A 17822-nucleotide genomic window follows, 5' to 3' on the forward strand; every position below is an offset into this window, starting at 1 on the left:
TCAGGAGGACAAGCTGGGCTGGACCAGACCTGGCATTGGTGAGTGGCTTCACTTCCCTGAGCTGCCAAGCACTCACAAATCCCATGAAGTCAACAGGCTCGGCACTTGCTGACAGCCATGAAAATAAGACAGCTGGTCTTGCTGGCATTGAATCTTTAAAATAAAATAAAATTTTAAAAAAGGACAAAAAAAGAAGAAAAAAATATGCACTGTTCTCCACTTTTGCATGGTTTTAAAGCAATTTTCAAAACCAGACATCAGTGTGATAGCATCTTTGTTCAGGCTGTAAATCAGCAGTAAGGAGATGAAAATTCAATCCGAAGCTTTCAATAACACGACCCAAGAGAAGACGATAAAGAGCGAAGGGAATCAGACCTCAGTCTCAGCCTCGCACTCCGGCAGTTTCAAAAGGATAACCATCGGAAAATTGGCCATTAAAGCAAAGTATCCGAGAGCCTGCTGACAGGCAGGAGTGCACCACCCTGCGACCCAGAGCCAAGCTACCACGAGTATCTGAGCAGTTCAGGAAAATGTCATGGCCAATCCGGAGACAGATGAAGGATCTAAAAGCAATAAGGAGGTTTGTGCTCCATGGGCTGGAGCCAGCAGTCAGGCACAAACGACCCGCACAAATTCAGGCAGAAAGTCCAAGCATTGTTTTGGTTTCAGAAATATCCTCAGATGATGCATAGGATCATAGACTGGTTTGGGTGGGAAGGGACCTCACAGCTCCCCAGTCCCACCCCCCATGTGCAGGGACACCTCCACCAGCCCAGGCTGCTCAAAGCCCCGTCCAACCTGGCCTTGGGCACTGCCAGGGAGGGGGCACCCACAGCTTCTCTGGGCAACCTGGGCCAGTGCTCACCACCATAACAAGGAGGAATTTCTGCCTAATGTCTTGTCTAAACCTACCGAGTAATAGTAAATTGTTCTATTGAATGTAATTTTTATGACAGGATAATGAAATAGAAAAATAAATAATTGGTCTCACACTCAAAAGAGGTAAAATAGAGGATTGAGGGCAGGGAGCAGCTGGAGCACAGAATTGCAATGGAAATCAGGACAGGAGCAACCTGACAGCACAAGTCAGCTGTTTTAGGAGATTTTTGCGGCCGTTGTTAGTGTATTTGTGTGGACATTCTTTGACCTCATCTGACTTTTTTCCTCCATGTTTTGAAGCCAGCGTGGGCTGTGTGTGGAGAATGGAGAGGATGAGACAGGCAGGAGCAGGGAGACAAGAGGGTGACCTCCCGCAGTCCACCCTTCTCCATCCTGCTGTGTCTTGCATTGTTTGAGTACTAAATTTGGTTTAAGCCGGAGGGAAAGGATATCAAGTGCCTAAGAACTACTCTAAGGGAGAAAACAGTGAAATTAAGAAATTAAATAAAGCTGGCAAAGACCCGCCCTGTGCTACCCTTCAGCAGCAGCCCCTGGGGCACCCAGCTGCAACAACCACCCCTGCTCCACATTCAGACGATAAAATGACAAAAAAAAAACAAAACTCAAGAGCAAAATAAAGAAGCTGAAATAAACAAACAGGAATAATAACACTGAGGAGAAGATCTTTAGATTAAAAATTAATGGCAGGCAGCTAACGGGCACTAGCACATTGCTGCAGGGCTCCCGCAGCCTTGTGCAGGGACTTGCTCGAACAGAGAGGACACAGAGGATGGATGCAAGAAGGCATTGGGGAGATATCGTGAGATTGGAGAAGTACAAAGTATAAACAGGGAAGATTTGGTTACAAAAAACCACAAAATACCAAATCTCAAGCCCTCTGGTACCGACTCTACACGACAGATTTTGAATTCACCAAAGTGGATCAGTTTTCTTTAGACTTCAGGCGAACCAGGGTTTTACCCTGCCAAAAATATCGACAGTAAACGGTTTGGAGGGAAAATGTCACATATTAAAAGAAAAAGATAAATATTTAAAAGAACATAGCAAATATAATTCCTTAATTCCCACTGAGGGAAATGTGCATAAGAGGAACAGAAGTGTATCTACCAAGGAGAATATTTGATTTATTCTAAGAAAAGAAAATGTCTGTATTTCCAGCACAGCACTTGCCTTTCCCATATAAGCCTCCTAAAGGACCATCCACTGTCTCTAACACACCCCAGTACCATGCCTGTGACTCTCATTTACCATCCTGTTCCGATTTTTAAAATTAAAAGGACACAACCACTTGAAATGCATACACTTTTTATCCCAACCAAAGGCGTTTTAGTGTTGCAAATAGAGAAATCCTTCATGGTGTAGAATAGGAAAAGAGGAAAAGTATTTTTCCATATTTCATTTTTCATTGGCACCTTGTGCTGATTGACCCAGGATGGCCAGCTATGCAGTCAATGTCCCTGCAAATTTATTGAGGACATCAGCAGAAGAAGAAAAAAAAACAGTTTTAAGCCTGAAAAGTACAACTGGAAATATTCCTATTAATGAGAGAGGGTGAGGGACAGGACTCAGTACATGGACTTATGGTTTTATGACTCTTGAGCCTAATTAGATTTTGAGTAGATGCCTTCCTTTAAGTCATCACCAGGCAGCAGTGGATGATGTGAGGGGTTGGGTATTTTCCGCATGGGCAGGTACATCCATCCCAAAGGATGCGGGGAATGGAGCAGGACTCTGGCCCCCTCCTCTCCTGGGAAGTTGTGGAGCCCATTTGGCCACACTGAATGTCTTCATATCAACAAGATATGGTAACTATGATAAAGAGAAGATAACAGCCTTCAACGTCTCCAAGCAAAGAGCCAAGGAGCCTGGACTACAGGAGCACCATCCTCAAACAGGGGTAGGTTCCCTTGGACCACTGGCTGGATGCTCCCGGCTAGCTCGTGAGAACAGCATGATTACTGCAAGGCTCTCCAGACAAAGAATTAGAGCATAAAATCATATTATTACCCCCCACTTGCGCATGTGTGAAGCTCGTGGGTCTGTTTGGCAGAAGCTGCCCTTTTGGTGGGGGAGGACAGCAGCGTTTCAGTGGAGGAATACTCACGCCATGGGGGTTTGCTTCAGTTCTGGTTTGTATTTTGGTTTAGAAATGAGCATAAAATGAATTGGCACACACCTCAAATGAGTCAAAATCTTATGTTTCTGTATTTCTGCCAGGGACCTGGTTTTGCCCTTCAGTTATGATTACCAAGTAGTATAGATGGCCCCCTTAAGCTGAGAGTGTGCGAAGAGATGGGGCTACAGGAAAAACAGAATGGGCTTTTATACCTTTAAACTTCACCAAAGTAATAAGAATACTCATTTAAACTATGCATGCATACACCTTACTAAAAAAAAGTGAGTAATTGTTTTCAACTCACCAGTTAATCTTTTGGTAGTTTAGGAGAACTACTCTGAAATATTTTAGGTATGAAGATTATTCTTGGTGCCTATGTTTCTACTTCCACACGTGCCAATGAGCTTTCCTTATGTGTCCATTTCACTGTACTCATCCAAAAGCCACTACCAAAAAACCTGACTGGTCAATCGTTCCATGATGGACAGAACAGAGAGGACATCAGAGGCATTGCCACGTCTTCCAGCTAACACATAAACAGTTCAGCCTCTGAGTTACTTGCTTGGGAAGCTACCTTCACACTGACAAAAAACCCCACTGTAGAGTGAAAACAGTTCGTTGACAAAATCCTGGCATTTTGGGGTTGTGCAGGTAAAAAGAGTACAATGAACCTGCTTCCCAGCAAGTTTTCTAAAACAGGATTTTTGCTTGTTGCTTGAATCCCATGGAGTTTTCAAGAAACAAATTAAAATGTGTATTAAAACAATATACACTTCTGTCCCTCAGTTCCACACAAAAGATCTTCCCCAATAAAAAAAGATTAACAAAGCCATAAACCTCTAAATGACAGAACACTGTTTAATTCAGATAACAGGGCCACGGAGAAGAACTCCAGACTTTGCAATTTCAAGTGTCTGCAGTTGATTTTAAGATGGTGCCCCTGTGGCCAAAGCACCCTGGCTTGTATCAGAAATAGTGTGGGTAGCAGGACCAGGGAAGGGATCCTTCCCTCGTGCAGCAGCTCCTGTGAACAATTCAGCCCGAGGCAGCCACCAGCATAGTAAATTTCAACAGAAAAAAAAATAAATAAAAAAAATTCCATATTTGCTTCCAGCCTTGGAAGGGTTTTAACAACACCCTGCCTGAAATGTGGTTTTTGTTGCTCTTTGGATGTGATGTGCACTAGCAACTACTGAATAAAATACATAGATTATGAAGCTGCAAACAGCATGAACTCAACTCTGCTTACCGCAAATACAATTCTGCTTGTGTGTTCTTATTTATTTTTAAGACAGTCGCAGGTTAAGCTGCCTCAGATTGCCCCACCTGATATAAATCAACCCCTTTTCCAACATGTGATTTATTTTGCTTGCATCTTCTCAAATCTGGCTCAAAATACAAACACAGTAAAAATAGGTTTTGCAAACTCTAGGGCCAGTATAAATCTTTTCATCTAGGCTGCTTTTAATACTGTACTGAAAACCCTTCTCTGAGCATACCAATGCTTCTCTGCAGCCCCTGCAACGTGAGCATTGCAGCACATCACTACTACACAAAAACCTGGAAATAAAACCAACTAAAAATGGGCTACGACAACTCCCATCATCCCACCCAAAAGAAAAGCTCCCCACTATCGCCAGATTCCTGCCATAGGGTTATTTATTTGGCTTTTTTCTGTGTGTGTGTGTCTAAGAAGGGACCTATTTCTTCTCTGTATTCCCATTCCCGGTGAAAAGTACACCTCCTTTTTAACCACTGTGTCATTTTTCTTCTGTGCGTTTTCCGTTCCCTAGCGCTTTAACTTTATGTGCCCTGATGAGACGTGGGACCAGAATACAGCTGTTGCTCTTTCCTAAGAGCACGTTCAACCCCACACGTCAAAGAATATATATATACTAAACATGTTGGTGTTAACCTTAAAAGACTGAGGAAAGCACAGAAGTCATAACCCAACGTGTTACCTTCAGCATCCTTAATACAACCACACAGCATAAATTCGCATAATGTATCAAACAGAAATGAGCACAGCACACAGAGGAATGTGAGACGGAGTAGATCGTAAAACCCTTTTAGTACTCATTTTCAGTTACGTGGCTTGCTTTGGCATGGTAATAAATCACAGAAAGCCATTCAGATTGCCCCAATCTTGGCAAAATAATTGACTCAGAATAGGTTTCCACAGTCTGGGTCCAAAGCGTGATGAACAATAAACTGAACTGCATTTACTCATTTGAGGAAAAAGACTCTTTCTCTGGTTTCCTTCGGACCAGCCTTTTGGATTAAACCCCAAAGATTTGGAGAAGCCAGGGGCTGTGAAAATACCTCCGTGGAGGCTCTGAATGAGCAGTCAGCCAGAGGCTTGATTACATTTTGGAAGAAGCAGAACCATCAGTCATCGGGCTGCTCACTGTCTTCCCACCACATTTGTTGGCCCGATGACATCCCTGACAACAAGGTGCCATTCAACTAAGTCCAAAAGTACCCAAGCCGGTTAAACCAGAAAAGAATCCCAACTAAGATGGGGAATCTTTTCTCCTAAGACAGCTCTCCTCTACAAATTCTGAATTTCTTGTTTCTTGGTTTCTTTTCTCATCTTCCTTCTCAAGTTTCTGACGGGTGAGATTTTGAGTCACAGTACTTTATTTCCAACAGAGGCAGAATCAAGACTTGCATGTCTAAACAACCAGTTTATCATTCAGATCCAAGATACTACAGATAAAAGATGTATAATGCTCATCTCAATCCAGAGTGTTAACTACACCAAATAGTTAGGTCATTGCAGGGGTTGCACACCCTCTCTGAGTCTGTGATCTTGTGTAGTAACTCCACAAAGTCCTTTGCTTTTTGAGACAAGGAACATGTTTCAACACCCCTCTGTACTAAGGTAGCTTGAAGTTGCTCGAGACTGTGGTCTGTCCACCCCGGTCCCCGAGCTCGCTGAGCACACCAAAAGCGAAGAGGAAATTCAAGACGCATTGCAAATTTCAAATAGAAGAAATTTGCTTCCTGATGGCTCTCAAAAGCATACTGGCCGATGCCTGCAGAGATGGGATATGTACATTTTGCATGTAAAAACCTGTATCCTCAAACCCCTGAAATAAGCTAAATCTCCCCAGAATCCAAACCAGATGCCCTAAGCCGTGATTCTACCTTGAAGGATGCATCTCTTTGCTAATTCGTTAGCTGAGGCAGGAGTAGCATGACCCAACACCACCAACCAAACAACCCAAGTCAGCCCATCACCTTGACATCTCCAAGCCTACCTGTCACCAGGAAGCTGCACCGGCCAGCGCCCGCCTCGTTGATGATGTTGCAGTTGTAGATGCCGTAGCTGTCACGGGAAAGGCTGCTGACTGTGTACTCGGTGGAGTCCTGCACGTCGAACTGCCCGGTGCGCAGCAGCTTGCTACCCAGGCGCCATTCATAGGTGAGGACCCGGGTGGGATATGCCCTCAGGACCCTGCAGCTCATGGTGATGCTCCGGCCTTGACCTTGCCGAATCTCCAGGAAGGTGGGCTCCACTGCAGGGGGGTCTGCAAGGAGACAGGAAGGGAGAGCAGGAGATTCGTTAGCAAATGAACACAGTGTTAACCAGCCACTGCTGAAAGGGCAGAGCACCACAGCTTAACGCAGCATCCATGAGAGTGGAACTCGATAACACCAAGTGTACAACCTCGACAGATACCGATCAGCTCCTAACAGAAATGTACACACCGAAAGCATTCTACTTATTGACGTTTCCTGCCAATTGCATGAGGTTCAACAAGGCCAAGTGCTGGGTCCTGCACTTGGGTCACAACAACCCCATACAACCCTACAGGCTTGGGGGTGAGTGGCTGGAGAGCTACATGGCAGAGAGGGACCATCCCTGGAGGTGTTTAAAAGACGGGGAGATGAGGTGCCTAGGGACATGGTTTAGTGGTGGACAGGGTACAGTTGGACTTGATGATCTTAAAGGTCATTTCCAACCAAATTATTCTAGGACTTTATGACACCGTGCTGCTTCACTGACATTACTGCACGAGCTGCAGCAAGAAGTCCTGTTGACCATGGAGCCCAGGAGGAGAAAGGGGAGAAAAAGAGATAAAAGCTTCAAACTCGGTGGAGGTAAAGTGCGCAAGGCAACAACAGCCCTGGCATGGAGCTGAGGCAGTGATGCTCTGTTCAGCGGGGATCTGACTCTGCATGACAGAAGATGGATCAAGGCAGCAGCACAGACACACGCACCCCAGCAGCTGCCTTCAGGCCTTAACAAATACATATCCATATGTTCCTCCTTCCAGGACGCTCAGGTGTTGGTTTGATGTTCCAGCAAGCACAGAATGGGAAATCTTCTCATAGCTTGAATTAAACTGCGTTTTAAATAATTTAGATTCGCAGCTACAAAATCTGACAGACTTTTGATTCCAGCAAAACAAAAAATAAATAAAATATGGCCAACATACAGTGTATGCAAAAACACAACTTCACCCTCCACATTTGCCTTTTGATCACTTGATCATTACAGAAGAGTAAGGGCAACCTGGACAGAATAACGCTGGCACTCAGCTCTTGTCAGCACAGCTATTTAGACTAGGTAGCGTGCATGAAAAAACGTGTACGTGTTCGCAATTGCATGCAAAACAGCAACAAAACATTCTGGCTTTTTTAAAAAACCACAGCTCATTCTTTAGTTCATGAGACAGAAGAAACTCTGAAAGCCTCCTATGCTGGTAAGATAGAAATCTTCTCATCCATACAGAAAGTGCTGTCTTACAGACATAAACCATAAATATATAAAACCCCTGATGAGCTCTGCATAGAATGATCTTCACAGAATCTAGCTAAACACAGAGCACACGACATTAAAGTCAATTCTGGAGAGTAAGATTCCCGAATAAATGACTGGTGAAGAAGAGATAATGTGGAAATTACCGAGTCAAAACCCCATTGATCCCAGCCCAACCCTTCGTCTTCACAGATTAAACACCATTTGGCTTTCTAGAATTCTGATGCCTGATCCTTAACTGGTACAACCACACATAACTGCAAATAAAAGACCAGAAATCCTAAATCCTCCATACCGCAAGCCTGCTTTCCATTGATAAGATCCCCCAATTTTGTGTCATCAGGAAATTCCATCACACCATGACTACTCTTTCTGCCCAGGTACAGAATAAAATAAATATGAAAGATAAATTTGTAAGAAATTCCACCATCCTGCTGTTTGCCCTTCCAACACAACCCAACAGTGCCTTCATCTGCCCTCACCATACAATTTCTCCCTCTTACTCTGCCTCACTCAGAGTGCCCAAAAGCAGCTGAATTGTTGGCATAAAGATAAGAGCTATTCTGGGAAAAAAAGGAGTGCCAGATCTCAGCTTTCTTCTAAGATTCTCCTATTTTTCTCTAACCATCCTGTCTTACAATTGTTCATACTGTTCAAATACCTTCTAAACCATGATATATAACAGATACCAGAGAAATTATTAATCAAATTTATTAATATTTACTATTTACAGTCATTTCTCCACCCTGAGAAATAAGTTATTTAGGTTTTCTTCCCATTTCAGCCATGACAATCCCATATCCATGACCTCCTCATGTACTTGGTATTCAGGCCCCTCTCTCTTCTTCCCCTGGTTTATTTACCTATAAGAAACTTCAGCCTTATAAATAGCTTTTAAATAAAGTTTCCCCTGCCTTTAAGGTCAAAATAGTCTTTAAAAGACAGAATTTCCATCTATCCATGAAGAGATGATACCCAGTGACAGCAAAAGAAAATTAACTCTGGTTGTTGGTTTCAGAGTTACACTCTTGCAGGTAATAACTTCAATGCAAAAGGAAAGGGATGATAAAAACTACAATAAATGATAGTAGCCAGAGCTAACAGTTTATTTTTCTGGTCTTTTTTGGTGTTTTTTACAAGACAGTGATTTTGCAGCTAGCGAAGGTGCTTGTGTTACAGGCATCTTCTGAGGGAAATGATGCTCAGAAGGAAACCTAACTGTAGCTTTTTGGAACTTATATGTGTTTAAGTCACTTGCACTAGCTCTACCCCAAGGCTTTAGCAATTTGATTTAATTTACTTTGCTGTACTTATTCCTGTCTTTCATAATTCTGGTATTAGTTTTAGAAAAATATACAGAAAAGCCGCAAAGGGAGTGCAGTTCATTCTCTTAAACAATTATCTTTGGGAAGCAAATAGTCTGGAGTTAGAACAGGCTTTATATTAATTTTTAATGAATTTTGTAGCCCAAGTACATTCATGTCTTAAGGATTATAAAATGGGAAATGAAGGCTCCTTGGCTATCAAGAGAAATGACAGCAAGGACGCCTGTTTGCTTTAAAGCAGACAGCTGCTCTTCACGGCACAGAACACATCGAGGTCTTTACTGTAAAGTTTGTTGAGGAGAAAACATTTTATTGAGTGAATTTATTTTGACTGTGTGGCCTTGAGCAGAGGCTTTACCTGCTGATTTGGTTTCTCCAATTTGCATTCTAGCCTAAGCAAATTAATTAGTTTCTCTCTCCCAGCTTCAGCAACAGGAATAAATAAGAAAAAATGATGCCTCTGCTTTGGTTTCTATTGCATTCGTGGCCACTTTTTATTTGATCCACCCAACAGGAACGCTATTCCAGCAACAATCTATGTTTAATACCTTAAATACTCTTGGGAGAGGATTTGCACTGCAGAAAACAAGACCAGTAAATGAGAAACCAGGTCAGGTAACACCATTTCATCAGGGGTGAGGCTCCAGATGCGCAGAGGACCACACCATCGCCTAGCAGACCACCCTGTGAGGGACTGGGGGATGTGGGAGGTGGCACTAGGAGGTGGAAATCGGTGATGTGGGAGGTGGGACTGGGACTGGGTGATGTGAGAGGTGGAACTGGGAGGTGGAGGTGCTGCTAACCCATGCAGCTGCCACCACCATGTATTTAAAACTCCAGTGAAGCTGAGGTGATTCAAGCAAGCACTGGTTCCAATATCTGATTGAAACATCCTGTAAATTACTTTATTGCCTGAGGGATGTGCAGTGCAAAGTCAGAGTCATTCTGGCTTAAAAAGGCAGCCTTTATTCTTTCCTTTTCTTTTTTTTTTTATTTTCAAGTTACTGAGGGAATGTTTGCCTGTGAGGGAAAGTTACTCGCTAGGATTTGTATCCTGCCTGGTAATGAAGGCCTGGGCTAGGCAGTCAATTTTATTTTTTTTTATTATGTGTCTGCGCCTGTGCCTCTGATCTATCGTGCTGGGGCTCTGAAGATTACTCTCAGGAAAATTCTGTGGCATTTCTTCAGCTTCCAGCAGAGGCAGTACTTTGTCTCCCAGGCCACATCAGCAAGTAGTTGATAGGTTACAAAGTCGAAATTACATATTATGGTGTTGGCAATGGGGCTTGTGTGCTTTTATATAAAAAAAAGATTCATTAATATATATGTATAAATACGTCAAATTAAATGCATGGCAGTCTGCTGTCTGATATGTGCCCGTATAGATCCGTAGAGTCAAAATACCATATAGAATGTCTATCCACATATTTAAATGGATTTTATCTTCCTCCAGCACCATTTGTTCTGAACCTAAAAATAAAGGCAGTGTGTGCATTACTGGTTGATGTACAGCTCTGCAGAATGCCTGGCAAAGCTGCTCAGAGAACCCGCGCTCCTGGAGCCCCCGTAGCACAGTCAGCAGACTCAACAGTAAACCTCTATTTTTCCTTCTTTATTCTTTTTATAATTGTAACAAGAGGTATCTCAGCAAAAACTCCTAAAAAACCCCAAACCCAAGCTTCCATGGATCGGGGTGCACTGGGTGGGAGGAATCTCACAGCTCCCCCAGTCCAATCCCCATGGGCAGAGACACCTCCACCAGCCCAGGCTGCTCCAGGCCCCATCCAACCTGGTCGTGAACACTTCCAGGGAGGGGACACCCACAGCTTCTCTGGGCAAGTGGGGCCAGGGCCTCACCACCCTCAAAGGGAAGGATTTCTTCCCAACGTCTCATCTAAATCTCCCCTCCTTCAGCTTAAAACCGTTACACCCCATCCTATCACCATTTATCTGAAAACAGCTCAATGTCCATTAACACTGCAAACAGCCAGCAATATCTGGAGCAACCTGAAAGAAAGAGACCCAGTGAAGCCATTGTGCAGCAGGTCTGAGGCAAACGTCAGGAACATTTAGACCAAGCCCCTTTGCACCAAGCGCTGCAGCCATTTGGCCAACTCATCGCCGGTTTTTGTTCTCACAATTAAAGCCAGAGCAGAGTTGGAGGCAGCTGGGGGCAACACACCTACGAGCAGCTGAGGACACCAGCGGTGGGAACAGCCTCCAGCAGATCCCTGGATGCTGGGACGTGCTGGGGAAAGATGGCTCTATCCATCTGCACCGCAGGACTCATTACAATGCTGGCAAAGCCCTTCCACCCCTCCGCATCTCTCCATTCTCCAGCTGTTCTTTCCGGATGCCTCCAGCTATTCTGAGGATTATTTTCATAAAGCAATTGAAAACTAAAATGAAATGGCACTTTCAGCTTCCCAGGTCCTGACTTGGGTTTATTTCATGCAGCAGAAAACAAAACACCACCAAAAGAATTCCAAATTCAAATCAGCTTCCTGGCTACTGCAGAGAAGCAGCCAAAGGTTGGGGAGCAGCATCGGTTCGGCAGCACTGCTTCCTTCCAAGGGATTTGTATGGATATTCAACTGGGACTGGGAGGCAGGGGAAGGAGAAGCACCCTCGCTTCCTTGATATGAGAATAGAGGATGCACTACACAAGTCTAGACAGGCAAATTATTACAACACTTAACTGATCTACAGCTGCTCTTAGCCCTTTAGGTAGGCAGCACATAATCTCCATGAAAATGCCTCCAACAGCTTCCAGAAGTAGCCCAGATAATAGAGCGTTGCACCCCCCATCTGCCCATATCTTTTTTTGAAGATAAATGAACACTGTGTTCTTCCAGATAAATACAAAGCAAATATGCACACATTTGAAAATAAAACCAAAACCCCCATAAACTATAAATAGCATTATGGTTTACAGGCAACTAATGTGGGGTTTGATGGCAGAACTGAGATTACGAGGCATATTCCCTTGGTTCCCACAGAGGCCTGAAGAAAGCAAAAGCATCTATATTTATAATAAAAAATAATAGTGTAATTCTAATAATTAATCATAAATTTTAAAAAAAACATAGCCTCTGTTTTGCAAAGAAGTTGAGGTGAGGCAGGAGTCGTGCTGGACACTGGACCCCAAGTGATCCTTACTTGGACCAGTACCACCATGCAGAATGAATCCTCTTCTGAAGCGCACCTTTGACAATTAGAGCTAATTAGGATAGGCAGCACCTAGACTAACAAACGGAGGAGGGAACACCCACCATATCTACAGTGTTTATCAATCAGTGCTTTTACAACATACCCTATGAAAAATACCCTAATAGGCAATTCTGTAAAATCCATCCCTTCCACAAATTACGGTATTCCCATCAGCCCTTAAAAAACATTTCTGATGTAGGAAGCACCTCAGTGCCCAGCTGGTAAGAACATCCAAGGTGCTGGGGGTTTCATCAGATACAGCTGTGGATGCCAGCTGAGCTTCTGCCCCAGGCACTTGTTCAGTTTCTGTCTTCTTTCCCAAAAAGCCTCATGAAGTCATTTTCAGAGATTGTTTTCTTCTTCTGAGACTACTGAAAAATATTTTTAAATCCTTATTTGGAAGCAAAAAGGAAAAAGGAAGATTGCTGTCTGTGGTAGAACTATTTGAGGTATACTTTCACTGCAATAAAATCAGATTAATATCAAAAAATAGGTATATATTTAAAGAAATAAATCACCAATATATAAACTTAAAATAATACCCAAATAAACCTAGAAAAGTTAATAAGTTAAATCCTGCAAACTTGGCAGTGCGTACGCTGAGCCCTGCATTGGCTGTACCAGCTGTTGGGTCCATCTCTCCAGCACCTACTTCCATCCGCATTCACATCGCAAAGGCTTTGGGGCTGGACCCTTTTTACAGAATAACACAACTGTCACCCACACAGCATGACACCACCGTTACAACCATCTGATAACGCACTAATAAATGAAATATGACAGCACTAACAACTACAAAAATATTTTCCCCCGAGCTTGGCAATGCTCTGTGTTGCCAAATTCAGTTTATATGGGGTAATTACTCTGGAAAAAGGAGAATGAGAGCAGCACGCACCACCTTAACATGCATGGATGTCTGCAACCAGGAGGAAGCCGGGGATGATACTGCAGCCACTTAGGTAATTGGATCTGTTTATTTTAGGTTATAGTGGTAGATTTATCAGCCCTACCTGTGTACAAAGGGTCAGACAAATAAAAATCTATCAGGTAAAAAAAAATCTAATTTTACTCACTAGCTTTAAAAAACAAAACAAAACAAAACCAAACCATAGCAGCAGTTCTCATCAGTAGTGGTCAACAACAATTGCCTTAAAAAATCTGCATGGAAAATTTACTTTCCCTAAACAATTACCTGTTTCATCAAAATGCTATTTTCTTCCTAGAAAGCCAGGATCACCTGAAGCTCATCAGTTTCTGATTACTTTTCCACTGATTTTGGTTAAAACCAATAGTGGTTTTCTTTGTTACTGAATGCTTGAACACTTCTGTGGAGTGGGTCCAGCAACAGTTTCTCACAGCAAAAAACTCGCCCTTTCTGCTCCAGGACTCTTAACAGGATAAATGAGCAAGAAAAAGACATCTAATCAGTTTATCATTCTTGTTCTGACTTCCAGCCAGCATCCAGGAGAAGATACAGAGTCACAGGATGGTTTGGGTTAGGAGGGACCTCAAAGCTCCCCCAGTCCAACCCCTGCCATGTATCACTTTCAGACCTAATAAAGTCTAAATTTTAAGTGAGATGGATTTTGAGACAGGTAAGATTTCAGTATAATTTCTTTTTTTCTTCTTTTTTAAAAATTTTATTTATTTTCTTTTCCCCCCATTGGCTGCACAACGCACGTTAGTGTGTGGTTTGCAGAAGGATTTGCAACCACAGAAGATTAGTCACCACTCTCAAGAATTTGCTAACTTGAATTTTGCAGTTCAAATCGCATCCCCTGGCTGCAGACGTTTGCTGGGATTTTCCTGGCTGATGCCTCCATCCTGGTTTTGCTTCTCAATGGAGCAATAAATTTTCTGAAAATATCGAACAAACAGCAAGCATCAAACAGCAGCTCTGAGTTTTATAAGATTAAATATTTGTGCTAAAACACGTGAAACTTTTGCAAGTGAAAAATATTCAAATGAGTAAACAAACAAGAAATGACTTAGGAGCAAAGCTGCAACATTAATTTTCCCACATATCTGCAAATCATTATTTGCTTTATTTGACTAGCTCGAGCGAGGATGTGATTGTTGAATAATGATGAGCTTCTTTAAAAAGCCATGAAATGGGTATAACCCACTACCATTCAATAGAGTCTACTCTGCTGATGATCTTTTATGGGCCGTGCTGCTATTCCTTGTATTTTGGGAAATGAAAGTTGTAATGCATGGAAATATAAATCTTGCATAATGCCATGGCAACAGTTTTTATCTTACAAGACATCACGAAGGAAGCGGTGTCTTAACTCTTAACAGCCATCCCTCCTCTGCCCAGGCAAGTCACAGGATAATGGAACAGTTTGGGTGCGAAGGGACCTCACAGCCCCCCCAGCCCAACCCCCATGGGCAGGGACACCTCCACCAGCCCAGGCTGCTCCAGGCCCCGTCCAACCTGGCCTTGGGCACTGCCAGGGAGGGGGCACCCACAGCTTCTCTGGGCAACCTGGGCCAGGGCCTCACCACCTGCACGGGAAAAGATTTCTTCCTCGTGTCTCATCTAAATCTGCCCCCCTCCAGTTTAAATACAACACCCCTCATCCCATCACTCCATCCCTTGTAAAAAGTCCCTCCCCATCTCTCCTGTAGCACCTTCAGGTTCTGGAAGGTGCTCTAAGGTCTCCTCACAGCCTTCTCTTCTCCAGGCTGAACAACTCCAACTCTCTCAGCCTGGCCCCATAGCAGAGCTGCTCCAGCCCCTGAGCATCTTCCTGGCCTCCTCTGGACTTGCTCCAACAGCTCCATGGCCTTAAGTTGGGGGCCCCAGATCTGGACACAGCACTGCAGGTGAGGACTCACCAGAGCAGAGCAGAAGGGGAGAATACCCACCTCGTCTTTCTGGCCCTGCTGCTGGGGATGCAGCCCTGGACATGGTTGGGTTTCTGGACTGCAACCATTTCCTGGGCTGCATCCAGTTGTGGCATTCAAATTTGTCTCTCCCCTCCCCAGGACCAGGGAATGTCTCTGGAGAAGCAGGCACCCACCCTTGCAGCCTGCACACTTCGCAGAGCCAGCTCAGTAAAACTCTGCATTTACTTCAAAGCATTTTTCAGCTGAGGAGCTGTTGCACGGAAACATCACCTGCCAACTTTGCAGGCAGGTCTGTGTTTGATTTTGCTAGCCATGCACTTGGTCTCAAAGTGTTTTATGGCCTCATAAAAGAGCCCGCAATCCCACAACAATGCCGTGATGCAAAACAAAAGCTGCACATCCCCGCTCCACGGATCCGGTGCGTGGCTCCAAGCCATGAGAGATGCTCCCCACCAGCAGCTGACGGCCATCAATCAGGACCATTTGTGTTCAAAGTGGATGAACAAGTTGGGAAAAATAAACAAAAAACTGCACTGAAGATCTGTCAGACCCCAGGAAGCTTCTTTTAAGTTCAGATTTGGGGGAAAGATTTCCATATCTGTCTTTCCTTCCCCCTGGAGTGGACCTCTTGCAGTTCCCACAGGGCTGACCTACATGGAGGTCACACTCAAAGCAACACCTAAAAGGAGTCCTACCACAACCAGCTTTCTACTGCATCTCAGTGTGGCTCATCACATCTCATTGCTCCACACTTTAAAGAAATTGGTGACATACCTATGCCATTAGACATGGGAACTGTTATTATTATTATTATTTTGGAGAGAGACAGCAAATCTGGTACTATTTCTTGTTCTCCATTTGATTATTTTCGCTGATCTATGAGATGTTACCAAGAGGAACTTGCCCTCTGTCCTCAGACCTCAAAAAAACCCCAAAACCCTGCTGCCTTGCAAAGACCAGAAAGTTCTCTGCTTCTCCTTCTCCAGCCAATTCATAAATAAATATACCAAAAAAACCCCATATATAGGTATATAGGTGTATTTTCAGAAATCCTTGCACGAAAATTCCTACCAAGTGTTGCAAAAGTGTGAGGTTTTTAATTATTTTTTTTTTTTACTTTTGAAGATAAAGTCATAACTCTCTTATTCTAGAATTTTCTTTAGGTAGGTTAAGATAAAAACTGAAAATCAACCAACCAAACCAAACTCACATAAACTTAAAAGAACAAATGGAAAGAGCAGGCAATGTTTGTTAAAACATATAGGTTTAACTCCTATTGATTCTCGTGCTTTTCTAAGAGATAATTAAGTGAACATTCAGGCAGTCTATGTAAAAATGTTAATTTTAGAATGAAGAGTTTCCTAATTGACACATATTATTTGTCTCCTTAAAAGTAATTTGGAAAAACCATGATTAAAATACTTCACTGTTAAATATTATACTGCTTCAATCCAAAATCCTTAGTATTAATTGCAAAGAAGAATTTTCACTGTGGATAAAGAAAACTACTGCACGAAAGGTTAAAGAAAACTTTAACACAATTTAGCACTTCCATACCCCCAAACCATCTAATATTCACTTCGTATTTGGTACCTGCTGTATCAAGCAACCTTCCCAAAACCTTAATTGTCCATATTGAAGAAGAGTTTCCTCCACCTGATGTCCTTGAACCAGGTACTCAGCTCTCCCCCTTAGGGGAATTGGGAAAAGAAAAGGAGACCCATGGGTTAAAACAGAAACAGATTTAGTAAAATAATAATAGTAAAAACCAATACTAATAACAGTATTAATATAAAGTACATGGAGTTATACTCAGCCAATGTAGTGGTCACAAGCTGTGATGGTCACAACGAGCAGGGGAGTTGGCCGCGGGAGCTGAATGACAAGCAAGACCCTTTGGAGTGTCAACCATCAAAGACCCTTTGGAGTGTCAAAAGAGGGCCATTCCCAGCAAACTCTCCAGTTTATAGTGACAGTGACATTTATGGCATGGAATAATCCTCTTGGTCAGCTTGGGGTAAACTGCCCTGGCTTTTGCTCCCCCCAGCTTCTGCACCTGGCTAACTCAAACTGCTGAAGGCCTGCACTGCACACCAGAGCGGACGGGCCGAACACTAACCCAAAGTGTCTGATCAATTTGTTCCCATGAAACCGAGTACTGCAGTCTTTGCAGAAATGCAGCTTTCCTGGATAGAAAACTAATCCTATGATTCTATCCCAGTGAAACCAGGACAGAGGCCAACACATTGCCCAACACAAGGGCACCATCCCAGGCGAGGGCCAGCACAGCACAGGGTTATTTCTCCTTTGCCTCCACGATTAAACAGCTCCTACAGCCCAGAGCAGAGAAGTGATGCCAGATCTATTCCATCTCTATCTCTGGCCAGCTGAGCAGACAGATGATTGTGGCTCTCCTTCTCCCTTGAGTTCCTCCTCACCACAGTGGGCCAAAAAAGCAGCAGCAAAGGAACTGGCTATGGAGTAGGAAAAATTATTCCTGCATTTTGGGTAAACCTCAAAAAGATAAAGCTGCCTGTGAGAGGTACCTGAGTTGTTCCACACTCAGGTACTGGAAGGACAGTTGCTGCTCACAGAAGTTGGGAGGATGGCCAAAGTCTTCAAATTTGAGTGCAGCACACCAGCCCCAGAA

The 17822-nt window shown here is 43.4% G+C and overlaps 1 protein-coding gene across 1 annotated transcript in view; it reads right to left on the bottom strand.

Moving 5' to 3' along the window:
• MDGA2 (MAM domain containing glycosylphosphatidylinositol anchor 2) overlaps positions 1–17822 on the bottom strand; it is a gene marked incomplete at its 5' end in the record, with an annotated part of 91538 nt that overhangs the window by 53365 nt on the left and 20351 nt on the right. The window contains one exon of the mRNA XM_010191697.1: positions 6280–6549. Coding sequence (XP_010189999.1) covers positions 6280–6549 — 270 coding nt within the window. The remainder of the gene's footprint in view (positions 1–6279; positions 6550–17822) is intronic.

The sequence above is a fragment of the Mesitornis unicolor genome, unplaced genomic scaffold, assembly GCF_000695765.1.
Source record: "Mesitornis unicolor isolate BGI_N332 unplaced genomic scaffold, ASM69576v1 scaffold849, whole genome shotgun sequence".
In the NCBI taxonomy this organism is placed as follows: domain Eukaryota; kingdom Metazoa; phylum Chordata; class Aves; order Mesitornithiformes; family Mesitornithidae; genus Mesitornis; species Mesitornis unicolor.